The sequence below is a fragment of the Pogona vitticeps genome, chromosome 4 (assembly GCF_051106095.1).
Source record: "Pogona vitticeps strain Pit_001003342236 chromosome 4, PviZW2.1, whole genome shotgun sequence".
Classification (NCBI taxonomy): Eukaryota; Metazoa; Chordata; class Lepidosauria; order Squamata; family Agamidae; genus Pogona; species Pogona vitticeps.
In genome coordinates this window covers 157,750,526-157,777,340 of record NC_135786.1, presented here as the reverse complement: position 1 = coordinate 157,777,340, position 26,815 = coordinate 157,750,526, and the positions used below count along the sequence as shown (strand labels likewise).

The 26,815-nt window shown below is 42.0% G+C and overlaps 2 protein-coding genes across 2 annotated transcripts in view; one reads left to right on the top strand and one right to left on the bottom strand.

Annotated features, from left to right (window-relative positions):
• Positions 1-7,463, top strand: part of LOC110077097 (tubulin beta-1 chain) — a 9,585-nt gene extending 2,122 nt beyond the window's left edge. The window contains exons 3-4 of the mRNA XM_020789837.3: positions 3,801-3,911; positions 5,064-7,463. Of these exons, the coding sequence (XP_020645496.2) occupies positions 3,801-3,911; positions 5,064-6,124 (1,172 nt within the window). The 3' untranslated portion in view covers positions 6,125-7,463. The remainder of the gene's footprint in view (positions 1-3,800; positions 3,912-5,063) is intronic.
• On the bottom strand, positions 7,435-26,815 carry BPHL (biphenyl hydrolase like). Its single transcript, XM_020789838.3, has 7 exons — positions 26,613-26,815; positions 23,429-23,532; positions 17,731-17,897; positions 15,750-15,903; positions 13,379-13,510; positions 9,471-9,594; positions 7,435-7,798 (listed from the first exon to the last, which is right to left on the bottom strand). The coding sequence occupies exons 1-7, from the start codon at positions 26,717-26,719 to the stop codon at positions 7,711-7,713; spliced, it is 876 nt and encodes a 291-aa protein (XP_020645497.2). The 5' UTR covers positions 26,720-26,815; the 3' UTR covers positions 7,435-7,710.

The following is a 26,815-nucleotide window of genomic DNA, read 5'->3' as shown; positions in this document are numbered from 1 at the left end:
ACTTGAAATACAGCTAATATTTTCCAAAATAATTTATGAAGTATTGGTATCCCATATTCACATACACTTTTTTCTTCAAGCAACTCTGTTTTATTCATTTCTGTATATTCCCCCAAACCTGGAGCCAAGTGTCTTAGTAAATGAATGATACCGAATTGGCAGGGGTCGCTAATTCCCCAGAGGACAGGATTGAAATTCAAAATGACAGTGACAGATTAGAGTCCTGGGCCAAAACTAACAAAATGAATTTCAACAGGGAGAAATGTAAGGTCCTACAGCTAGGCAGAAAAAATGAACTGCACAGATATAGGATGGAAGACACCGGGCTAGACAACAGTACCTGTGAAAGGGATCTAGGAGTCTTGGTAGACCACAAGCTGAACATGAGTCAGCAGTGTGATGCAGCTGCCAAGAAAGCCAATGTGATCCTTGGTTGTATCAATAGAAGTATAGTGTCTAGATCAAGGGAAGTGATAGTACCACTCTATTCTGCTTTGGTCAGACCTCACCTGGAGTATTGTGTCCAGTTCTGGGCACCTCAATTCAGGAAGGATGTTGACAATCTGGAATGTGTCCAGAGGAGGACGACTAAAATGGTTAAAGGTCTGGAAGCAATGTCCTACAAGGAGTGGCTTAGGGAGATGGGAATATTTAGCTTTACAAAAAAAAGTTGAGAGGGAACATGATAGCCATGTTTAAATATTTGAAAGGATGTCATGTTGAAGAGAGGACAGGTTTTTTTCCTGGGCTCTGTAGACTAGGACACAGAGCAATGATTTCAAACTATAAGAAAAGAGATTCCATCTGAACATTAGGAAGAACTTCCTGACAGTCAGAGCTGTCCGGCAGTGGAATAGGCTGCCACAAAGGGTGGTGGAGTCTCCTTCTTTGGAGGCTTTTAAGCAAGAGGCTGGATATCCATCTGTTGGGAGTAGTTTGATGGCATGGCGGGGGGTTGGACTGGAAGGCCTCAGTGGTCTCTTCCGACTCTATGAATGGCAGGCAGAAACTTAGTAGGTGGAGTTTTCTTTAGTACAGTATTTGGTAAAGAAAACAATTGTTTATTTAAACTGTTTGTACCCTGCTGGTCTCCTCAAAAAGACCTAAGGCAGCTTACAATAAACAATATAAAAACTGGAAGGGATAGGAGCAGCCCACCTCTACACCTGTTCAGGCAAAATATGCCCAGGTGCTTCTTCTGTCCTTATTTGTTAGGTAAATAGATGATTATTTAATGTCTTCCTCTTGTTCAAATAACAATGTTGAGGTAAAAGCGAGCAAAATAAAAGAGGTCACTCTCAGACTCCTCTTATTCTCAGCATGATCACTAGGAAATGAGATCTATGTGGAGAACAGCATAATTGACCTGTGATGCATTACACTGTTGAAGTGACCCACCTTTCTCCTTCCTTTGGAGGGAAAGAGGAAGAAAATGTGTGTCTGTATGAGTGACATTTGACCAGGCCTGATAGCCTTTGCCAGCTCTTTCTAGGGCTCCAAGACAGGGCACTTGCCAACTATTACTTGCTTCTCCACATGGTCATTCTTTTTTTTAATGGGAAAAACAAACAAAATGAAAATATTTTCCCTCTAGAATGGCATGACACAGAAAGCACTTGATGGGTAGGTCAGTGGTGAGCCCGAGTTATGAAACCAGTTCTAATACTAACACTCCACTTTACCTCAGCTCCTACAGTCTTCACTGCCAGCAAAGGGTGCCAGCATACATGTGAACAAGGTAGATTTAATGAATTTAACACACCCTCTTGCTATCACTTTAATGAATCAGTGCAATGATTCAGCCGGTAGTATTTACACATAGGGTTGAACACTTCAAATGTCGTGGTTACCTCCCATAGGAGTGGACAACTTCAATAGATTCTGGAGGCCAATTTCATCCCACTAGTCTATGCCACTAGCACTCCTCACTGCCAAAATTCAACAGCAACCACTGAGGGTGGGAATAATGTAAAGCCAGCATTTTTGCTCCTTATTAATAACTATTTGTGGATTGCCACTGAATTTGATAGCAAACTGAAAGCCATTCAAAGAAAGCGGAAAGTTTCCTTTGAAGGGGCATGTTTCATTGTTGCTGAAAAAAATTCAGTTGGTACAGTTTTTAGAGATGGATGGATGGCCACAAGAACATCTGTGCAGAACAGCCAATTCCATTCCTTAACCTCGCCAATGGGAGAATGCTTTTGGTTTTTTTTTCAGCCAAATTTGGATTTTTAAATAGCTTTTTAGAATGAAATGCTTAATTTAGTTCCTTCCTCATTGCATCAGTAACTGACACCGCATGGTTTAATGGACCAACACTACAGAGGATGTGAGATTTAGGGGAATAACTATCCTGTATAGAAATGATTATTATAGGCTTAAAATAAAGAAAAGTGTTCATTTAATTGGGACCACCTTTAATAAACAAATTGATCTGGAAAAGCAAACAGAATGTTGGTCTGTCATTTCTGACTCATTAAAATAAAATTAAAAAACCTGTTTATCTGATTTGGAAATGTAAATGTTGTTTCATCTTGGTTCAAGATTTAGGTTTTCTGTTAACTGGAAGTAAATAAAACAAGTCCACAGCACTGCCGCCACCACCACCCCTTTCTAACATAGACACGCTATTTTGGGACTGTTCTACACTTGCCAAATGCTAAAGAGTAAAGTCTTAGTTCAGCAGTCATAAAGAACAGAGAACAGACAATGGGGAAGATGTGTGCCTTGAGAGCTATAGCCAGACGGAGTGCTGGTCTAAATGGACAGTCTGGCTTAATCGAAAGTAACTTTGTCCTTCCCAGTCTGATTAATATTGATTTTGGGGTCATGGCTGCCATCCTTGATCATTGGCAACGCTGGCTGTGGTCGGTGGGAGTTGTAGTCCCAAACTTTCCGAGGGGCACCAGTTTGAGTAAGGTGAGATAACTGCCATTACATCATTGTGGAGATATTGCAGATGGAGTTGCTTCCCTCACTGGCTTGCAAATCACCCACTCAAATTGTGCAGGTCATTTTGTGAATGCCTCCCTAGAGGTACCCTGAAATGAGGTCTAGCTGTCTCAAATTGCAAATGGTTATTGGGGGCGGGCGGGATTTACATGTACTGTACTAAATACTTCATTTGCAAAGACGTTCCTTGCACATAAGAAAATCACACTCTGCTTTTAGGCCAACCTTCCTTCTGGCATGTCCATGTTCTGTATGTAGCCATTTTCTCAGGGAAGCATTTTATTTTTAACTCTATACTGTACTTTAACTCTCAGGAAACAGTTTGGATTCTGCTGAACCAAATGTGTTTCCAAATCATCTCAGCCCAACCAGCACTTTGGGCCAGGCGGTTGCAGGGCAAGCAGCTGTTTTCTGTCCCATGGCCATCTTGTTTAACAGCTGTTGTTGGAATTTCTCCACATCTCATGAAGACTTGCAAGGGAACTTGGAAAAAGCAGGTCTTTCTCTCTCTACTTGTAGAATCGGAAGGAAGGAAGCGGTGCTTCCTTCTGTGCTTGTGGGAAGACATCGTTGTGGCTATTTCTTGACTAGCTCCAGGATTATGAAGCTAGTATTCCAGGATATGATTAAAATTTGCTGACTAATAGTTTGGAGAATGTTGGTCATAGTCAAGATCTGTCTACAGATGTGCTGTTTGTACATTAGAGCTATTATAACTCTCTGCTCCATCAAGTGTTACTTAATTTCCCCTCTTTGAATAATGCTGAGGTCGCCAAGAGCACTAATACTGGCAAGAATTTAATAATGTCACTATTATGTCTATAAGCTGGCTTCTGTTTTTCCAATAGGAAACAAGTACGTGCCCCGTGCAATCCTTGTCGATTTGGAGCCTGGAACAATGGACTCTGTGAGGTCCGGACCTTTTGGGCAGATCTTTAGACCTGACAACTTCGTCTTTGGTATGCAAAACTGTTTCCATTACTGCAGCCTTTGTCCTTGCCTCAAGTTAAATTGTATCTTAAAACAGCTGCTGTCGAACAACTCATACTTAACTCATTCAAAATGTTCCATGCACCTGGCTTCTTCTCATGAAGTACAAAAAGCCAGAATCATCCAGTTTTTAAACATAAAGAACGTTTGAATAATCACACAGAGGCAGTTCTGCTTCCCTCCGGCTATAACTTTTAACCTTCCACAGAAAACAGGGCAAGAAAAGATTAGCAGCACCAGGACGGGGGCAGAGCTGTGGTGTGGCTATAGGTAGGTCTAGCATGTAAGAGCATTGTTGGGATAGGACTGCACTTCCCATCATCCCCAACCACTGCCTATTCTGGTAAGGGCTGATGAGAATGGCAGTAAACAATAACTAGAAAGCCACATGTCCCTGTCCTTGGTGACCTAACACAAAAGACCTCTCAGAGCTTGACTCTTAAGGGTGAAGGGCATGAAAGATTGTTACATTTGTTCCAGGGCACTTTCCCCCACGGACTGCAGGCTAGATTTCAGTCTTAACAATACAGTGGTGCCTCACATAACGGCAATAATCCGTTCCAGGAAAATCGCTGTTAATTGAAAACATCGTAAAGCGAAAATAAAAAGCCCATTGAAACGCATTGAAAACCTTTCAACGCGTTCCAGTGGACTTAAAACTCACCATCTAGCGAAGATCCTCCATACGGCGGCCATTTTCACTGCATGTAAAGTGAGGAATCCATCCCAAAACACAGCGGGAGCCATTTTATTTACCCGGAGGCCATTTTGAAACCGCTGATCAGCTGTTGGAAAACTGTCATTTTGCGAAGAATCGGTTCCCGAAGAGGGAACTGATCATCGCAAAGCAAAATTCCCCCATTTAGACGATTGTTTTGCGATCGCAAAAAGATCGTTGTAATGCAGATTCGTAGTAATGCAGGGCAATTGTAAAGCGAGGCACCACTGTACAATTCCTGAGGAAGATAAGTAACTTGACTATTATCAATCTGTTTAGGAAGTACTATGGAAGGTTGGTTCTACATGGCTTCTTTAGTCTAAATGTTGAACGTTATTTCTTTACCATTGGCATGTAAAGGGGAAGCTTCTCTATAACTGACCCCTTCTCTTGCTTCCTCTAGGCCAGAGTGGTGCTGGGAACAACTGGGCCAAGGGGCATTACACAGAGGGAGCTGAGCTGGTGGACTCTGTGCTGGATGTGGTCAGGAAGGAGTCGGAGAGCTGTGACTGTTTGCAGGGTTTCCAGCTCACCCATTCCCTGGGTGGCGGCACAGGATCCGGGATGGGCACGCTCCTTATCAGCAAGATTAGAGAGGAGTATCCCGACAGGATCATGAACACCTTCAGCGTCATGCCTTCCCCCAAGGTGTCAGACACCGTGGTGGAGCCCTACAACGCCACCCTCTCTGTTCACCAGCTGGTGGAGAACACCGATGAAACCTACTGTATTGACAATGAAGCGCTCTATGACATCTGCTTCCGTACCCTGAAACTCACAACCCCGACCTACGGGGACCTCAACCACTTGGTCTCGGCCACCATGAGCGGAGTGACCACCTGCCTCCGGTTCCCTGGACAACTGAATGCCGACCTTCGCAAGCTGGCCGTTAACATGGTGCCCTTCCCCCGCCTGCATTTCTTCATGCCCGGCTTCGCTCCCCTCACCAGCCGCGGCAGCCAGCAGTACCGGGCCCTGACGGTGCCAGAGCTCACCCAGCAGATGTTTGATTCCAAAAACATGATGGCAGCCTGCGACCCCCGCCACGGGCGCTATCTGACGGTGGCGGCCATCTTCCGGGGGAGGATGTCTATGAAGGAAGTGGATGAGCAGATGCTGAACGTCCAGAATAAGAACAGCAGCTACTTTGTGGAATGGATCCCCAATAACGTGAAGACGGCCGTCTGCGACATTCCCCCGAGAGGCCTCAAAATGTCTGCCACCTTCATCGGCAACAGCACGGCCATCCAGGAGCTGTTCAAGAGAATCTCCGAGCAGTTCACAGCCATGTTCCGACGCAAAGCCTTCTTGCACTGGTACACCGGCGAGGGCATGGATGAGATGGAGTTCACGGAAGCAGAGAGCAACATGAATGACCTGGTCTCCGAATACCAGCAGTATCAGGACGCCACTGCGGATGAGCAAGGGGAGTTTGAAGAGGAAGGCGAGGAGGATGAGGCTTAGGCTTGGAGCTGGTGGAAGACAGTGAGGCCGGGGTCTGGGGTGAGGTCTGTTCAGCTGTACTCATGCATGCTTTTTCAATTATACTTAGTGCTTTTTACTGTTGCCTCTGTCGGCAGTTTGTATGATTTCTACTGTATGTAACTAAAATCTTTATAAATTATTTGGCAAGTTCATGTCATTTTGAAGAAGGCCTAAGTAACTAACACTAAATGATATGAAGGTATGTTAGTATATGTGATAGTATGCTGGTAGCCTAAAAGGAAGTGATTTTATAAAATTAAATATATATATATTGTTCAGTTGACTTGAGTTGCTGCAGTCTTGTTTGATACTCAAGTTAATTACCAAGTAATATTGCTGCTAGTGTTGAAGATTCTATTGGAAATATTTTTAAAAATTGTGTGTCTAAAATAAGGTGATAAAATGAGTTATCAGCTGATTCATAATAGTAGCTGAACTATCATGATTTTACTAGAAGGTAGAAATATTAATTTGGTCAGCTAATTAAGGAGCAAATATAAGACACTTTTCCCTTCCTGATCTCATAAAACACTTGTAAGTGTAAGAGAACAATAAACTTGGGGTGAGGAAGGGATGCCTCGCCCTTCAAGTATCATTGCCTTGCAGCCCCCATCATACCTTCATCTTGGCCAGGGCTGATGGAAATTGAATCCAACCTCTGGAGGGCCATACTCCCCTTCCCACATCTGCTTCAGAGAACTCCACAAATCTATTTTTGGCTACCTTCCCTTTGTCTTCCTTGTGGCCTTGCAGCAGAAGTGTTTATGTCTGCAATTTAGCTTGTGTGCTATTTGTACAACGTTTTAATAATATATTGAATTTCCAGAAATTGGGCTGGGTTCTTTATTGTGATTTTTTTTCCCCTTGGAGGGCAGGACCCTTGCTACTAGGCTGCACAGATAGGGGCTTTCATCTCTTTTAGTTAATTTGTTAGGATGTATTTCTGAAAGGTCTTTTGATCAGAAATGTGAAAGTCACAATATCTTCAAAGCCATGTTTTCTGACATTTCTTCAAGAGCAACTGGAACTAAAATTACGCCACATTTATAGGAATGAAAAAGATTAAAGGTATGTGGTAGGGTGGGCACAGCAGCAAGTAGAATGCTAAGAGAGCAGGCATGGAGAAGCATGGTTTCTGTGGCAGTGTGTTACCTCAGCATTATTTTGGGCAGTGTGTAAACTCATCAAGGAAATCAAATTATCCAATGGCTTTTCCGCAATGTCAGTGTGAAAGATTCTGTACAATGGTATGTGTTCTAAATAATCACTTCTGTTTTCTTCAAGATGAGTCTTGGCAATAAAGTATTTATTAAAACTAGTGTTACTGTCTTAACAATTTTCTTGAAGTTGTCAGGAGTTACAATTAGGCAGTGGCAGAGGTTAAACCTTGTTTAGTAAAAAGTTTAAAAAACCCTATGAGGACAATTTCACATAGCAAACGTGTTGGTGTTACAACTTTGGCAGCGATAAATGGAAGATGTGAAAACTTTTGATTCCCTTTTTACAAGGTCTGCCATAACAGGAACAGTGAAGAAATAGGGGAGTATCAATTAAGTAACACAATTTTACAAAAGGAAATTTTCCACCAGTTCATTAAACTCTTCAGCAAAGCGTAGATGTAGATTATGCTTTCCTTCAGGAAAAAAAAGCAGCCTGCAAAGACAAATACTGAATTAAGTTTTAGTGTGCAGGGAACACGACGATTTCTTACTTACATACTTTTGCTGCCCAAGTGCAAACCAAAAACCAACATTCTGATGTAATCAGGTTCTTAGAATATAAATGAAATATACATGTGAAAGTAAGTATTTCACAGGTTCTATGTCACCATTTATGAGTTGAAATCCTGTTGCTTGTTACTCACGCAGAAGGCAAACTGTGTAGCATTCAATGGCTTGTAACATCGTAGCTGACAATGAGTCACTGCTGGGACTACTGGCTTGGCAAGCTCTCAAGAATTCCAGCCGGCACTTGTTAACTCCCCAACTGGATGTTACATTGTTTGCTTTCTGCATATATGACAAAGGAGCAGGATTTCTGGATAGTAATGGAAATGTGTAACTTAAAAAGCACATTCAAATCTAGTGCAGTACATGTTCATTTTCAAAAAACTGAACAAGTGATTTTGAAGGGCAAGGATTTTGGAAAATGCAGGTAATATAGCAGATAAAGTCCAAATTTAAGAGGGTTCCACACAAAGCGGTGTGGATTCTGCAGTGAACAGGTTTATACAGTAGTCTGTTCCTATGCATGTTTAATTGGAAGTGATCATGTTTTGAATGTAACTAAGCAGGGCTGGCCCAAGTCGTTCTACTGCCTGAGCTGCAGCTCCCTAACTCCTCTAAGTCAAGGTGCATCCTACCCTTCCCATTGCTCCCATCCTTCAGGTCTGTGTTTAAAAACAGCATGGAACTTCTATACCCACCAAACATGGCTTTGCAGTTGAGGTCTCAGCACTTTAAAAATATACAGTAGTACTATTTTCCCCCTTTGAAGCATTCCTTAAGGCAGCCGTCCCCAACCTTTTTCAGACTGTGGACCGGTTGGGGGGTAGGGGCACCCCTGTGCTCATGGGTGGGCGTGTCACTCTTGCAGGTGGGTGTGGAGGGGCATGTCATGCTCATGTGCGCGAGCGTGACACGCCCACTGTGCGTGCGGGCAGGGCGCCAGTGATCCATGTCCACGGCCCAGTTCAAGGAAGCCCACAGACAGGGGGTTGGGGACCCCTGCCTTAAGGAATGTTAACCAAGTGGCTTAATAAAGCAGTAACTACTTCGATCTGTTATCACTGCAGGGGCACCAAAAATGTTTATAAAGTTCAGTTTGAAAATTATTTATCCCTGACAACTTCTGTCTCACTTGGGAAACACATGGCTAGGCGGTCATGCCCTGCTTTTGACCCCAAACGTATCACTCAGTTTTCGTTGTAAGACGAAATGGTGCTTCTTTTTGGGAAGGCTGCTACTTGGTTTCAGAAGCAAGAACTGATTAACTCAAACCCCTCCTAGACTGTATTGTGGATCTGTTTGCTTGTGAACACATTGTGAATATGTGTTTACCACAGGGATAGGCAAGAGAGCACTTCCAGAAACTCTCTCATCATCCTTCACCATCATCAATGCTGGAGAAGGAGTGCAGTCCAAGAAGTGTCTGGAAGGTAAATAGAAGCCAGAGGTTTTCCATGCTACCGTACTCCATATGGAAGTATTAAACTGATATACCTCATGGGATAACATAAGAGGGGCATTCCTGTAAATTATTATTACACCAACTAAAGCAGTTTATTCAAATGTGTGTGGGGGAAACACCCCAGCGTCTGACTCACCGTGAATTTGCAATATGCTTGTGAATATATTCTGGGTGAAAGCGTGGCACCAGTGGATCTTTCGCACCATGTATTATTAATGTAGGGCACTTAATGTGTGGTAACGAAGACTGGCAGATACTACCTATGGGAAGAGTGGAGGGTGAGAGAGAAAAAAAGAGAAAGGTCCTTTAAAAACAAAATCATGCTGTAACGTTGAATGAAGTCTACCTCCCACCACAAGGGAAGGGAAACTAGCATTCTGTGGATTAAAAGATAAACATAAAAGTTAGCAGCCACTTACAGCAGCAGTTCTGAGTTGTTAACTAAACACAAGGGCACAGTGGGAGCACCTTCCCACTTCCCAAGTGCCAGAGCTCTTACACTTCAGACATTCCCAGTCTGCCCACTGCTTCCATTCCAGTGTGTATTGAATTCTTTATCTTGATATTGGAGCTCTCTTTTTTTTTTTTTACCACTGCGAGGAATTTCAAAGTCAATTACATTTTTTTTTGTTTTAGCTGGGCTTTGTGTTTAGTTTTTAAAATTGCTTTTTGTTGCCTATCAATAGGGCTCCCCTCACGTTCAGATGGGACACAACTCTAAATTAGATCAGAGTTAATAACGGCAAGTGGCTGTTTGTTCCCTAACAAGAAAACGTTCTTAGGAAACCTGGATTTTATAACCAGGCAAAGCAGTCCTGTGCGGTCAAGTCCGTCTGCAGTGAGGTGTAAAGAAATAAAGAGTATGCAAATTTATACATTTTACACAATTTAGTCTGCAGTTTCCCCTTCATAATAACATATTCTCCTGCTTTTAGGTACAGGAAAAGGAAACTTGAAATACAAAGCCCTAAAATAACTATTTAGCAACCAGAGATCCAAACATGGAGTCCTGGACCCTCTCATGTGTTACAAAATAGTTTTTAATTTGTTTGTTTGCAAAAAATAAGTTTGTTTCAGGAGGTCCCTCAGAGCCATCTGTGCACATGAGGACAATTTTGCCATGTGTTAAGCCTTCCTAGATGTCTATAATTCAGAATATATTTTGTTTTAAAACAGATCATTGGAAGGCATAGGTTAGTGTGGAAGGTGCTTTTTTTTTTGAGGGGGGAAGGTATTTTTGCAAGAAAAAAAAATCATATTGCACTGACCTGTAAAATATTCTAGCAAGGCCTACCTGAAACTATAGAGAGTGATCAAAAAATTAGGACAGTCGAAAGGCTTTTGGTTTTTTTGACTACAGTTCCCAGAATCACTGCATTCTGGGTGATGGAGTCCAAAAACCACTTCCAAAGCCTGCCAGTGATTGACTGCTGTGTAAATTTCTTAGCCCCAAAACACTTCCAGTGATTTCACCTCTCTGTCCTTGAGAAACTGAATAGCAGTTACTATTTGGAAGGTGCTTCTGACCTGTTTGGTTGAGAAGGTTGTAATTAATTTTGAACAATTATTACTTTTTAACTAAAACTGGCAATGATTGACTTGGTCCAAAAACAGAAAGTCAGAAATGTTAATTTGTATTCAAGGTGGAACAAGAAGAAAACATCTCATATGCTGTGAGATGGTGCATCATTTCCTTTCTGGAATTTTGAACAAGCTTGCTTTTTTTAAAAAAAAGAAGGAATAGTTAAGGAGATGTATAGACTTGGGCCATCTAAAGGTTACTTGGCTACGGTCAAGGTTTAGACCTCTTCCAATTTCAGTTCTTTATCTGAAGGTGGATTGTCACTGCAACTGTACTGAGTCCCAGAAGACATATTTGATTCAAAGACTTTATGAAAACAGCAATGTATTTTCCCCCCGCATTTTATTTAAACAAAATTTACAATTTCCTAAATATTCCCTGGCCACCTCTCCTTTCCATGCTTTTTATTGTAGCTGTAGCCATCATTAACTGAATGATGGAGCTTGGAATATATACCTCCAACTCTGGATACAAGGGCATGGTGAGCATTAATCATAGCTAAATATGACATAGATGTAATGTGACATTATAGTTGAATGGAATGAAAGGTAAAATTTGTGCAGAAGAGGGGAGGAAAACATACCACCTTGTGCTTTGATTAGAAGATCAAGGAAGTTATTTCTGCATTAGACAAAAAGAAACGTTCGAGCTGCACATGATGCTAGGCGGTTCATGGGGTTTGGTCTCCAAATGTCATGGATCCAAAGCCAAAGTAATTTGAAAAGTAGAACACAAAATTTTTCACCGGCTCCGAGAGAACTTTCAGACAGTTCAGTTCTGATGTAGCGGGTTTTTGCTTAAGAACGTTTGGTGCTTATAACAGTCTAGGACACTGTCCAATGAGCCCATGGTGTTCTGAAAGACAACTGCGCTGTTGCATCTTAAATAAATCTGTGAAACTTGGTAGGTTGACGGAGCGGTTTTGGCCTGAGGCCACCCAGTAAGATTCAGGATGAGGTGGAAACATGAACCTGAGTTTCCTTAAGGCCATTAAATGCTATCAGCTATACTACTCTGGTTCTTGTGAGCACATTTAATAGCAAAGATGGCTCTCCCTTTTCAATCTGTGGGCTCCAGTTCCTTTGACGATTACACAGAAGATGGAATGTCAGCAGGTGCAGATGGTTGTGGGGGCAAGAAAACCTCCACCTGCTACAATCCTCCCACCAACTGCGCAACTGTTCAACAGGACAAGAGCCTTAATGTTGAAAGACAGCTTTAAACGTTGCAGCACTCCAAACAGCCAGCTACTTTTGGGGGTGAGTAAGGAAGGAAGGAGGATCTGGATGTCCTTCCTTCTCTTTCTTCCAAATCTTCCTTCTAACCCTACTTCTTTTGGCACTTTTACAAACCACTGTATAGTGGTGTCTTCCTTACATATATACTGCCACTTCACTCTTTTCTTTCCTAAACTGCCTACTTAAAACACTACCAGAGCCAAAGGGGGATGAACAGGAGATGGCTACCAATGTTTGCTTTATTTTGGCTACACTTTCCTCCTGACAAAGGAACCTATGGTGGCGTAACAGAGCATTTTAAAAAAATAAGCATTTCAACAAGCAAAAATAAATTAAACCACAGTATTAAGAACCATTGACCATTTACAAGTTCAAACCCAATCCAGGAGCACATTTTAAAAGATGGGGGGAAAATTGAGCTCCACCATTAAAACTCCTTCAGGAGCCAGTTACTGTACCAAAAATTGCCTAAAATGAAAATGTTTTATGTTTTATTTGTGAGCGTGCAGGGGCATATTTTTTCCATAGCTAGAGGCAAGGTAATTGACCTTACCTCCAGCCATAGTTTTCCCAAGATGTTTGGCTGCCCATGATAAGGGGCAAGATGGCAGACTCCCCTCTACACTGCAAACAGAGACAAAAAGGTTTGCATTTCACTGGTTAAAGAATAATGTACTCCCTTGTACCTTAGGGTAGACAACTAGTTTAGGGAGTGTATAATAGGCGACATGGCACATAAAGCTCTGTCACTCCATCAGAGGGAAATGTCTGGGAGCTCAAGAGGAACAGCTGGTAGGGTTGGGGGGGTGTTACACCTGAGGCCATTGTTTCACTCTGCCTTACAGCAGGACCAGCCCTGTTGAGTATGTGGACCTTTGGTCTGAATTAGAGCAACAATTTTGGTACTATGGCTTTACACCAAAAGGCAGCTTTAACACAGGCTGCTCTGAAAGTCAACACCCTTTTTTCCCCTTCTCTTCCAACCCCACACCTTTACCTGAACATTACATGAATATTTACTGGGGTGATAAAGCTACAACTATACATATACAGTATTAATTAAATAAAATATATTATTTGGCAAACCCCTAAGGAGGAACCATATAGATATGGGAAACATGTCAATACTGCTGTGAGGACCAGATCAGGCAATGACTGTGAAATGTAATGCAACAGAAATCTCAAGGCAGCCTGAACCTTATCACCGTTGGTTTCATTTCTTACCATCTGGCCTGTGTATAAACTGGGAGATTCCATCCACCCAGGCTGAACAGGTTTTGCTCAAATATTCAAGTCCATACATCGCTTCCATTGGCTTTCTGGTCTTTTCACTCCACTTTGAAATATCACGGATACCTGCATATAACAAATTTAACACATACTTTGAAAACTCTTTCAATAGCATCAGAAGGCTGGCTGGTTGTCCCTGGTGTTCAACTGAGAATTAATTACTGTATATACTTGAGTATAAGCCTAGTTTTTTAGCACAATTATTTTGCTGAAAAAGCACCCCCTCGGCTTTTATTTGAGTTAGTGTCAAAATTACATGTTCTCCCCGCAGTGCAGGTGTTCTCTAGATTCCCCCGCTCATCTACAGGCACCTGCAACCTCTGTGGGTAGTCTGATGACCTGGGTCAATTAAACTGCATTTCCGCTTCCAGGACACTCCCATCCTCCTCCTTTTGCATATTCTATGTACCCACCTTCCTCCTCCCACCTTCCTCCTCCATCCTCCGTCTCCCTCCATCTTGTAACACAGCAGTAGAGCAGTAGATAAGCGCAGCATCCAGTATGAGTCCTCGGCTTATATTCAGGGCGGCTTATACTCGAGCATATACAGTGGGGTCTCTACTTAAGAACGTTTCTACTTAAGAACAATCCAACTTAAGAACAGCTCCATTTGCTAAATTTTGCTTCTACTTGAGAACAGAAATCCAAGATAAGAACAGGAAAAAAAAAACCCTGCTCTTTTTTTAACCTTAGGTCATCTTAGGTTAAAAAAAATTCTCCCCCTAGTGGTAGAGTACGTATTAACCAGCTTTGCATTAGTTCCTATGGGAACTAATGCTTCAATGTACAAACACACCTCTACATAACAAAAAAACAGCCAGAACGGATTAATTGGTTTTCAGTCCATTCCTATGGGAAATTTTGCTTCAACTTAAGAATGTTTCAACTTAAGAACACCATTCCAAAATGGATTAAGTTCTTAAGTAGAGGTTCCACTGTAGTTTCTATGAACAGAAAAGAGCAGATACGGATTAAATGGTTTTCAATGCATTCCTATGGGAAATGCAGATTCAACATAAGAACTTTTCAACTTGAGAACCACCTTCCAATACGGATTAAGTTCTTAAGTAGAGACCCCACTGTACAGTAATACAGGCATATTTTGCAGATTATTTTAAATTACTTCTTTACTTCAAAATGTTACTTTTCAACTCACTGGGGCATTTGGGACCATTTTTAGACTCCAGAATGAATTTAAAAATAACATGTTAGGAAAACAATAACCAGATTACTGAGATGTACAGTGAAATGGTGTAAGTCACTGCTACAAGTTGCCACTAACTGACAAGGTGCTGGACACATACTTTCATCTGCACCTGTTTATGCAATCATGTACAGGCCCAGAAATGCAACAATAGCCTCATTATCAGTAATTTGTTGCTATGATATATGGCATTTCACTTATGCAAGCATAAATCAACAATTACAGCAGTACCTTGGTTTGTGAATGCCTTGGTTTACGTAGTTTTTGGTTTATGAACCAAAATCCATAAGAAATAATGCCTCAGTTTACATTGTTTTCCTTTTTCCCCCGGAATACAAAAAGGTTTTCTCAGAGCGCATTGCGCCTATAGCGCCACCCCTTTCATAGTGCAATTGGCGTTTTGGTTTACGAATTTTCGCATTACATAACGTCATGTAGAATGGATCAATTTTGTAAACCGAATATGTGAACATGTTAGTTATTTAACATAACATTCAAAGCACTGATGCTGTGGCATTTGTTCATTTATTTTGTTATTTAATTCTTATTTAGGACTTAAGAATAAATATTGTTTCTTTTTAGTATTTACATTCTACTAAGATTCGGGGGTCATGAAGAGTTGGACATGACTTAACGACTAAACAACAACAAGATTCTGAATCAAGTTATCCAATGAACCACATGCATTGATGCCTAATCACACCTATCGTTTTGAACAATCCTAGTTTTCTTCTCTGCTCAAGAAGACATCTGACTCATACATCTCCGGATCTCAAAGGTTATCTAGAAGTTACTGGTTGTTAGAGATGCCACTTCCAGGAAGTTTCAGGGGTGGATGGATACCTCAAGAATCTTGTACTGTGAGTTATGAGTCAGTGTTGTATATTGTTGTATACTATACTACTACAGTAGAACATAACATTGTATGCTCTAGTATACTTCTTAGAACACTGTATGGAAATAGTGCTTGACTCATTGTATACTCTAGTATACAGTGAGTCAAGCACTCTTTGCACACAGTGTCTTCTGAGAAGTATGACTAAACATTTATGGCTGTTAAGAAAATAAGAAAGCAAAGAGGTTCATTCATCTGATACTTACCATTGTAAAGTTTCACATCCTCCTCTGTAACATTAGCATTGGCTCCCCAAACGACCATTTTATGAATAAGATCTGGGTATTTTGCAGCAGCAATGAGTGCTGTTATTCCACCATCACTCCAACCCAGCAAAGAGAACTTCTTAAATTTCAGTGTCTTGTTCAGTAAAGAGGAGAAGAAGAGGAGAAACAATTGGTTTCAGTTGTGGAATGGCTTTGGAGACAGATGACTGCTCAGAAGCAACATGTTCCCCCCTCTGAAACCAAGGAGGTACTGAACTGCAGCCATATTGAGCCCACTGAAATTTAGCCCAAATAAAATAATCATATCCCACCAAGTCAATTCTGACTTACGGTGACCCTTTTCAGGGTTTCCTGGGTAGAGAACAGTCGGAAGTGGTTTACCATTCCCTTCTTCTGAAGGCATCCTGGGACTGTACACTTCTGCCTTGTATTTCATGGGTTTGAGCAACACAGTTTTGGTTCTACATGGTTTTTTCCCAATAAATCAATCAATAAATATACCAATAAATAAATAAATAAATAAATATTCAATAAATATATTATCCCTGGCCACCCAAAAGCCCATGGATTCAACACTGAAGGCTTCGAAGTGATCTCCTAGCTCCCAAACACATCTCTAATTCAGCCTCCGGATTAGAGGGTGAGAAGGACTTTGAAGCCTCATTAAACATGGTAATGTATGGAAAGGATTGTCAATGCTATGGAAGAGAACCCCAATAGAGAAACAGTTCTGTGTGTATGTATATTAATTTACTGTTTATGCTTAACAGTTATGTTTTGGGGGGGCATAAGAGTTTTATATGGATATTGAACTACACAGACGTCCGCCACCTCTAGCCCTAGCACTGTTAAAAAGAAGTGTACAGCTTGCCCAAGGCCACATAGGCTGGCTCTACTTGCAGGAGGCACAGTGGAGAATCAAATTCCCAACCTCTGGCTCCGCAACCAGATACCTAAACTACTGAGCTATCCAGCCAGCACATACAACCCTGTAACACTGGAGGTCCAACGGTGGCTACCTGAGTAGGACAAGGCTCCTTTACCTTTCACAGTTATGTGAAAGAGGAACTTTCAGCTGTTGTATTTTGCATTAAAAGGTGCTGAAATGTCCACTTGCAAGAAACTATTACATTTACAGGAATCCTGTCTTCTTGTTTTTCATCTGGTCACTCCACACTCAAGATTCTTTCCATGCTATCTTCCAAAATTTGTTCCTTCTGCAAGCTGTTTTTCCAGCGAGGCTGCCTGGTTGAAAGGATAGTGGGAATGGGCAGGAGGTTTTGCATTCCCTACCACTAAGTCCTTTGGCCTTTTAAGTCATTCCTACACTTCTCTCTCCACTCCATCCATTTACAGATACACAGTATTCTGAGGTTTAAGGATGCAGTAGCACATCGCTTGGGCGACGGTATTTCTGAAAAGTCTTCAAAAATAGCAGTGAAGATATTATTTGCAGAGATTAGGTTGAATCAGGAGTAGACAACATCCAGAGCTGGCAGGCCACTGCCCCTTTGAACCTGTCCAGAACTATACTGGCAGGTTCAACAAACCCCAAAATTCAGCAGAAGCAGAAGCAAAAAGAGTGGCAACTGCCCTTTAAAACAAGGGAAATGGGGAATGTGTACATGGTTTTAAAGAAGAATTAATTACTCTTTATTTCAGTAGCATAGGGGCAAATTTTGCAGTGGCAAAGGCCTGCAAAACTGGGATACATTAAGCAACCTATGTATTGAGTAGACTGCTCAGGCAAACACCAGAAAGTGCTGCAGAAATATTCTTCTACTGAACATGTATTATTCCTCAATTCTAGCAAGTTTCTAAGCCTCAAACACAGTGGTTAAAAGTATTTCTTGCTTGTCTATTCCCATAGCTAATGCTTAAAAAACCTAGGAGGAATAAAAGCTAACTATTTCTCAGAACAGTTTCAAAGCACCAACCCTTTTGGGTGGTATGGTTTTACCTGCATCAAGTCAATGGCATCTTTGGCATCTCTTTCAAAAAAATCTAGAGGGAAATCTCGAGCAGGAGGAATAGACTTTCCATATCCCCGGGGATCCCAGGCGACAAGTGTGAAGAGCTGCTTGTTCAGAGATTTCAACTGTGGTCCAAAATCAGTCTCGCCACTCCCTTGGGGGGGGGGGGGAATGTAAAAACAAATCATTACATTGATAGGGAAAAGAGAGTATGTCATGGGTTTTAAAAGCAAACAAACTCTGCCATATATGTATTATCAGACAATCATCCTTGTGACATGCCTTCATTTCTGAAAGAGGTCTTACTCTGAAACAATCTTCTATGTATCTGTTTCAGGGATAATGTTATGATATTTTCTCTTTTAGATCACGCGCAATGTTGAAAAACAATGAGCAAGGTTCTGAGCTCTCCAGAACTCTTCATCAAGCTATAGTTGGCAAAGCAGGGGAGAAGAGAAGGAAAAAAAATCTCTGAAATGACAGAGATCAAAGTCTGCCTTTAATTACAATTGTGGGGCAATATGTAAAAAGAGGTGGCAGATGTTCAAATTAGGCACTATCAGGACAACTGTGATGGTTTCTGGCCTTTGGGCAGTTGAGATGAAGAAACAAGTAATAGTTGATCCCACATTTTTTAAAAGTTCATAAGATAAAATACATAGGGTCTTTTTGGCCAGTGGAAAGCAGGATTCAGAGCCTGTGAGTTAACAACAAACCACAGATCACTAGTAATTAAAGCTGCAAAGGCTTATATATGCATCTAATTCCTAAGGATAAGTTTTACTTTAGTGCTTGTGGTTAGGTGCTTCCCAAAGATGCAACTGTTGGTCACGAACACATACCTTAAATGTAGTTTATACAAAAAACTTTAAACAGGAATGGAATCACCAGACATAAAGAGGATTCTAGGAGTTTAATTGCTGTTTACTAGGGCTCACTCCCCAGATGCATAGGTATGAGACTCTGTTGCCTGAGCAACACCCTATTAATTCATTCCCTAGTTAAGATTAAAGATTGCTTTGAATAACAGCATTAGAACTGAATGCCTGTTGACAGTGGGAAATTCTCCAATTTTTAAAAAACAAACAAATAAATGCCTGATCCTGCCAGTGTTTAAATCTAAGAGATTTAGTGAAGGGGTGGGCAAGAGCATGCAGACCAATGAAATAAAACAAAGTGAAAGGGGAAAGTGGGGTTATATACAGTGGTGCCTCGCATAACGTTTTTAATTGGTTCCAAAAAAAAAAAAACCTTATGCGAAAAACACTTTATGCGAAACACCATTTCCCATAGGAATGCATTGGAAACCGGTTAATCCGTTCCAATAGGCACGGATTGGCGTCCTTAAGCGAAAAAACCCATAGGAAACATTGTTAAACGATACAATGTTTCCTCCATTGGAATGTATTGAAGCCGACTCAATACATTTCAATGGCTTTGCGAAGTCAATTTTTGCAAATTTAAGTGTGTCATAAAAGGGTCAAAAATGGTTTTGAATGCTTGGGTTAGCTTCTGCACCCTCTAAAACGGATGCAAAAGTTAATTTGGCTTTGATCTGACTTTTCGTTAATTTATGGTGAATTTTTTCCCCCAACTTTTGACAGCTGTCAAAATCTGACAGCTCCATTGTTTCCTATGGGGGAGAAAAAAATTCACAAAAAATTAACGAAAAGTCAGATCAATGCCAAATTAAGTATGCACACATTTTAGAAGGTGCACTAACGATTCCAAGCATTTAAAACCGTTTTTCAACATGTTAAGACACTTTTGTAATTGAAAAAATGAAAATCGTTAAGTGAAGCAGGGGACCTAAAACCAAAAATGTTAAGCGAAGCATGGTCCCAAAATCGCTATGTGAAAATCACCCATAGGGAAAAACATTATACGAAGCACAATCTGACTCTGAAAAAATAAACGTTAAGCGAAAAAAACGTTAAACGAAGCAAACGTTATGCGAGGCACCACTGTATATATATAAAGCTAGTGCAACATAAGCTGCATCAAAAAATGTACAGTGTCCAGAGCAAGGGACATAATTGTACCCTTTCTATGTATGCTTTGGTCAGACCTCACGTGAAATACTGTATTCAGCTGGGGGCACCACAGTTTCAGAAGGATACTGAAAAGCTGTAACATATCCAGAGAAAGTGACTAAGATGGTAAAAGATCTGGAAACCCAGCCAGGTTAAGAACAGAGTTGGTATACTTAGCATGGAGAAAAGAGAGAGCTATTGGGATAGCCACCTTCAAATATGTGAAAGGCTGTCATGTGGAAAATGGATCAAGCTTGCTTTCTGCAACCCTGAAGGTAAGGCCTGAACTAATGAGTTCAGTTTACAAGAAAAGACATTTTGACAACATGTTTGGAAGAACCTCCTGACAGTAAGAGCTGTTTGACAATGGAATTAACTGTCATGGGAGGTGGTGGGCTTTATTCAAGATTTTAAGACCAAGTTGGGCTGTCCACCCATAAGGGATACTTTAGCTATGGATTCCTTTCACAGGTGGGAAGTTATATGATGACTTTTGAGATACTTTCCAATTTTGCAATTCCATGATAATCTATATACAGTAGGATTCCCATTTCTGCTGGAGATTGGTTCCAAACTCCATCACAGATACTGAAAATTGTGGATAATAGAAAACGCTTAACATACATAGATAGCATGGTAAAAAGAAAGAAAGAAAAAAGAACAAATATTTCCATGTGCATTACCAGAACTGGCCACAAGAGAGTGCCACACCATGCTATGTATTCTTCACTAACAAGTATTCATAGCATGGTCTCTGGCACCCTCTAGTGGGCTGGTTCTGGTAACACATATGAAAATAGTATTTTTCTGGATTTTTTTCTTTTAATATTTTTAATATTTTCAGGCCGTGGATAAGTGAAACCACAGATACTGACCACACATAAATTGAGGTCCTATTGAACCAGCATTTGTACACCAAAAGTACTCGCTAGTCTTGTGAAAGGTTTATGTTGCCTGCCCTGACACAATGTTGCCATCATTTAAAGTGAGCAAGTCCCTGTTGGTCCTCCTCGATATCTCAGCTGCCTTTGATACTCTCGACCACGGTATCCTCCTGAGGAGGCTCTCCGAGTTGGGAATTGGTGGCCTGACTTTTGCTTGGCTCCAATCCTTCTTGGAGAACCGTCCTCACAGAGTACAGCTTGGGGAGAGGGTTTCAGCCCCGTGGAATTGTGGGGTCCCACAGGGCTCGATCATCTCCCCAATGCTGTTTAACAGCATGAGGCCACTGGGAGGGGTCATCAGGGGATGTGGGGCATTGTGCCATCAGTATGCTGATGACACACAGCTCTACATCTCCTTCTCTCCAACTACAGTGGATGCAGTTCTGTCCCTTCAGCATTGCTTGGAGTCTGTTCTGCAATGGATGCAGGAAAATGGATTGAGGCTGAACCCGGACAAGATGGAGATACTGAGGGTGGGTTGCCCCACCACCAGCGGTTTGGGAAACTCCCTCTCAGTTGGGGGGTGACTTTCACTGCGAAGAGTGAGGTTCGTAGCTTGGGGATACATCTGGACCCAGCACTCACCATGGAAACCCAGGTGGCGTCAGTGGTCCGCTCTGCCTATTTCCACCTTTGGCGGATTGCCCAGCTGCGTCCCTATCTTGATGCTGGGGTGCTCACCACTGTAGCGCATGCACTTGTAATCTTGAGATTAGACGACTGTAATGCGCTTTACGTGGGGCTACCTTTGAGACTGATGCAGAAGCTTCAAATGGTACAAAATGCGGCGGCCAGACTTCTTAGTGGGGTGAGAAACACCATCATATCTCTCCCACTCTGGCTGCATTGCACTGGCTGCCCGTGCACTTCCGCGTCGATTTCAAAGTTTTAATGATCACATACAAAGCCCTAAACGGTTTAGGACCTCACTATCTGACGGAACACCTTCTCCCACCAAAATCTACCCGTATCACTTAATCTAGTTAGGAGGTACGACTGAGGAGCCTAACACCGAGAGAGGCCTGGAAGGAAAAAACAAGAAACCAGGCCTTCTCGGCAGTCGTTCCTCGGTTATGGAATAACATACCTTCAGAGATCCGTATGGCCCCTTCGCTGGGCATTTTTAAAAGCCAATTAAAAACCTTCCCTCGTGGCACTATTTGATCTATCTTCTTTGTCTTTTTCCATCTTGAATGATTATTTATTCTTGGATACTGATGTTATTTTAATTGATTATTTTGTCTGATGTACGCCACCCAGAGTAGTTGAATGACTAGATGGGCGGGATATAAATATAACAAACAAATAAATAAAACAAATACTGAGCATTCGGGGGCTGTACCCTCCCAATTTCTCACCCTCACCCAAACTTTTGCTGTAAGCCATCCCTTTTTTTTCAAACCCAGAATTTACCACCAGTTTTGAGAATAGGCTACTTTGGGACTACAAAATGTTTCCCCTGCAAACCAGCCACTGTTATCAAGAGCCCACTATCTAGATGGTTTGGGGGAGGGTGCGTGATTCTTCATTTCAGTATAAAAATTAGGGAGAGACTCCTTGGGATAGTAGTGGGGTTTTGGTGGACCAAATGTGGTGTGGAGGCCATACAATTCCTACTCCTCTCCCTGGATTAGTGCCTGTGTTATTTCTTTACATTGTGCTGAATCTCTAAATTTCTGGAAGACAAATGGGCTTAAGACAGATTTTTATACATATATGAACCTTTTCAAAGACAGAGTAAATTTGGTGTACATGCATGCAAGCTTATAAAGATAAGACTGGAGGCAGATACATCTTGTTTTTAGACAGTTGGATATGAGTTGGAATTAAGGGCTGTTCATCCAGTCTATGTGCATCTTCGTCCTTTCACTTATGGTAAACATGTGTGACAGGATTTTGCATAGTGTTAAGACCTGTTTGACTAGAGGAGACACAAGAAAACCATGTCTGCACCATGAGAAACAATGCTTCTGTCAAATGGCCTTCTGCTTTTATGTGCCTTATCTTCACTCTAGGTAGATAAATAAAACATGTAACAATCTATTATTACTTCTAAAGCAAATAGACTATAGAATTACAATGCAAGCTTAACTCAAAAGGGGAGTATAGAATAGATAGCACATTCTCTTGGCAGAAACTGGCCCACCAGAACTCTCTTCTGTTGGCTAATCGGAGAGATCTGTCAGCAGATCTGCTGTTCTGGTTAAAATTTGCCAATAGATTTTTGCCAAAAGGAAGTGAAGGAGGAGCTGCTGTGCCAGACTTGAATCTCCTCCCATCCAGGGACACAGACAGTATGCAGTGTACTCTTAAGTAATTTCCAGCATCCCTATGCTAGAAGACATTTAGAATGAGGACAGCTTCTGTTAGCCTAGCACCAACCCAATGGCCATCACCTGTCTTGGCTAGTCAGGATTGTGCTCTTTAATCTCTATACCAGTGGTTCCCAATCTTGGGTAACCCAGATGTTCTTGGACTGCAACTACCCAGAAACCCTGGCCAGCACAGCTGGTGGAGAAGGCTTTTGGGGACTGCAATCCAAGAACACCGGGGTTACTCAAGGGTTGGGAACCATTGCTCTACACAATACTTATAAAATGTAGCCAAACTGTGAGGCACTTCTGGGGACTTCATGAGATTAATCTCGTGTACCTTCTAATTCATAAGAACACCAATCATACGTTGTACATAAAACAAAAGATCCAAACCTAACATGCCAGGAAGCAGCAGGATGACATGGTTTCCTTCTCCTGTTTGCTGATAGTGTAGATGGACGCCATTCACTTCAACTTTAGCTGAGGTTATTGCAGTGCTAGAAGAAATATCAGCCCCCCAAACCCCAAAAAATATTCAGCATTTTAGCTTTATTCCAGCAAAACCACTTAATCAAATATGCAGCCATTAATTATAGATGCTAGCTGCAAACAACAACAAAAATGCATGAGGACACAAAGGAAATGGTGTGATGGGCCAGAATCCCATGTTACCTTTCTCCTAAAGAGGCAATTTAATACTTGAATTTAAAATATAGCAGTAGAAAATGCTGCAGCAATTAACATACAGAGCTTGGAAAAGATGTCACAGAAAACACTGTTGTCGTTCCAAAAATACATTCATCAGCATTAATCATTTTAGTCAATATTATAGGACTAATTTGTTAGGTTCAATGGTAGTAACATGCTAATTACGTGTCACTCTGAAATTTAAAAAAAGCAATTATCATTATTTAAACGTGCTACAGTTACCCAAAAGCCCTCCAACAACTATCCACAAATAACAAATTATTTAACATTAAACTGTTAATCTCACCGATAATAAAAACATCTGAAATAGTGTTTAACAACTCGCCACTAAAATTTTATAACAAATTACAAATGGTAAGTTAATTTTGAACAAATTAATTCCAAGCCCTAGGGCACTTTCCAGTGTTTTGCACTGCATGTGTGCTTTTGTTGTTTTGTTTTGCCCTCTTGACCTGTGACCTTCATCAGCAGAAGCCAGGTCCCATGCTCAATATGTTGCATTAAATATGCTGTACAATTCTTTTCAGGTCTAAAGTCAGCCTGTTGTGGGATAGCAAGAGGAAAGGGATTGAGCAGAGATTCTTTTCCCTGTAACTTTACATGCCTCCTGAAAAGCTGCCACAGAAGATGGAGAAACTCTTTAGAGGAGCAGGAGAGGTGATGCTGAGGAATGTCGAAGAAGGCCTCCCATCCCCTTCCCCAACAGGGCACCTCTGCTCTGTTCAAGAGCCTTTCGTGACAGGAAGGAGCCATTCTGTTTATTCTGTCAATATCCAAACCAATGCCCTTATTTAAAGAAGGGCCCATGTTCAGGGCAGTCCTGGCTTCTCTAAAGGGAAGGTAGGTGTGAAAGTGCAGACCAGCCTCCCAGAGGAAGACCTTCTTTACAGAGCTGGGGCTCAATCTGTCAATCTGTTTTACCCCTGGGGAGTCAGGGTTAGAAAGAGAGAATTATGGTCAGAGCATCTCTTGACCCCTGTTTTGTTCTGTGATCGGTGTTGCTTTGTTCACAGCTAAAAAAAACTTGGTTTCATGATATTTGGGCAAGGCAGAGGCAGGCTACACAGTCTACTGAGCTTTCTTTCTCAGTATCTTCTTTCCCATCCTTGCCATTCTTTAATCGGTATGTGCTATTTTCTCTGAATCAGGACAAAACCCAAGTTAGTGAGCTAATTGCTAACCGAAGCATCAAAGGTCCTTGATCAGCTGATCTAAAGAGTGGAGAGGATGCAGCACTGGAAAGTTATTTTTTCCACTGTAACTCCCAGAATCCCTTCTGGGAAAATGTAGTTCTTCCAACACTTTTGAGACAATAATTGCGTAGGTCTGTGTTGGCTTATTTGGGAAAGAACAGTACAAAATTAGGGCAATAAACGGATGTTATATTCCATCATATTGCACCTAATTTACAGCAACCTTAACAGAGTTTTCATGGCACATGAGACATTGAAGGAGTGGTTTTAAGCAGTGCCACCAACCAGTGAGTTTCAATGGTTGTGCAGGGATTCAGACGCAGGTCTCCTAAATCCTGGCTCTTTGGGTGCTGCGTGCTAAAAGCTATTTGTGTTTGATGGTGATTGAACTATTTGCCTGAAATGCAATTTTGATAAGCTTTGATTAGGTCTGAGAACTCCTGCTATGCGAAACAAAAAAGATTTTGGTTATTTCGTCAACATTGCTCCTCGATGCTGCAAACTGTATACACAACTATTATTCAAAAACAATCTGGAAGGCAGCCATTTCCGTCTACTTTAGTGAGAACAACAAAGTGTTTTGGACACAAAGACCTGAAAGATGAACAATTTTGCAACCCAGTTCTTGCACATCTATCTGGAAACAAACCACTCTACACTGATTTCAATGGGACTTTCAAACAAGCATGCACAGGAACACAACCTGTTGCTGAACAGTACTTCTATTTTATTTTTATGACGAATGCGTCACACTAAGCTGCTACAGTTGCCACCTACCCAGAATTTCACTGATGGTCCACCAAGAATTGTATTCTCCTAGCCAACTACCAGAAAGGTTTTACAGGGTGAGGGTGAAGGGAAAGGATGTGAATGTTCAGGTTTTGTTACTGCTCTTGTCCCCACTTCCATCATCTAGTTCTGCTGCCTTTAGGCTTTTGTGAAGAACTTTTGACTTTACCTCCCAGGAGCCCCAGTCAGGATGCCCAGCGATGAGGGATTCTGGTAGTTGCTGTCCACAGATATGGGCAGCCGAAGCTTTCCCACTCCTTCTTTGGGGACCCATTACTTACAAAGGTCTTTTCTAGACCCCGAACCTGCAGACCAGCCACCTACCTTCTTTCTCCTCCGCCCCTTTGAAGAGGATACAAGACGGGGCTGATCTTGCCATGCAATTCCTATGTGCAGGCTAGTTCAACATGAATGGGGGCTGCTCAGTTGGGGGAAATTTACCTCAGCTCATGTAACAAAAGCTGTATTCTGACACTATGCCCTATCAGTCCAAAGTGCCATTTTCTTTTGAAGGAGAACCTATGTCAACCCTGTCGGGTGCTGCCGCTGTAACAAATAAATACGTCCTGGACTTTGTGCCTTGATCACATTCAGTCCTGCCTTCGGACCCCGAGGATGACAGCGCGCACAACCTCCTTAAAAACACGCATTTAGTTTGCCACCTCCCTCCCCTCGTGTCTCTGAACAATTCAGTTCAGAGCATTGTCTCTGAACAATCCCGTGTAATCAAGTACGCGTGACAGCACACAACGCTTCCCCTCTCTTTGCAAATTGTTGGGGCTACAGCCGTTTCCTTCCTTCCTTCCTTCCTTCCTTCCTTCCTTCCTTCCTTCCTTCCTTCCTGTCTGGCCCTTCCCCACTCTTGTCCTCCGAATAGGCATTTTCACCTGTAGAAAGCAGCCGGTCTGTGGGGCGCGACCCACGGCGCGGAGTGGGAGAGCTGCGAGACGAGGCGCCGCAGCGGCCGCAGCCCTCCGCCTCCAGGTCCCGCCATGTCCCTCCGGTGCTGGGGCCTCCTCGTGGCTCCGCCTTCGTCTTCGTGCCCCGTCGCTCCTTGCCGGCTTTATCTGTTCCCGGGAGGAGGCGGCGG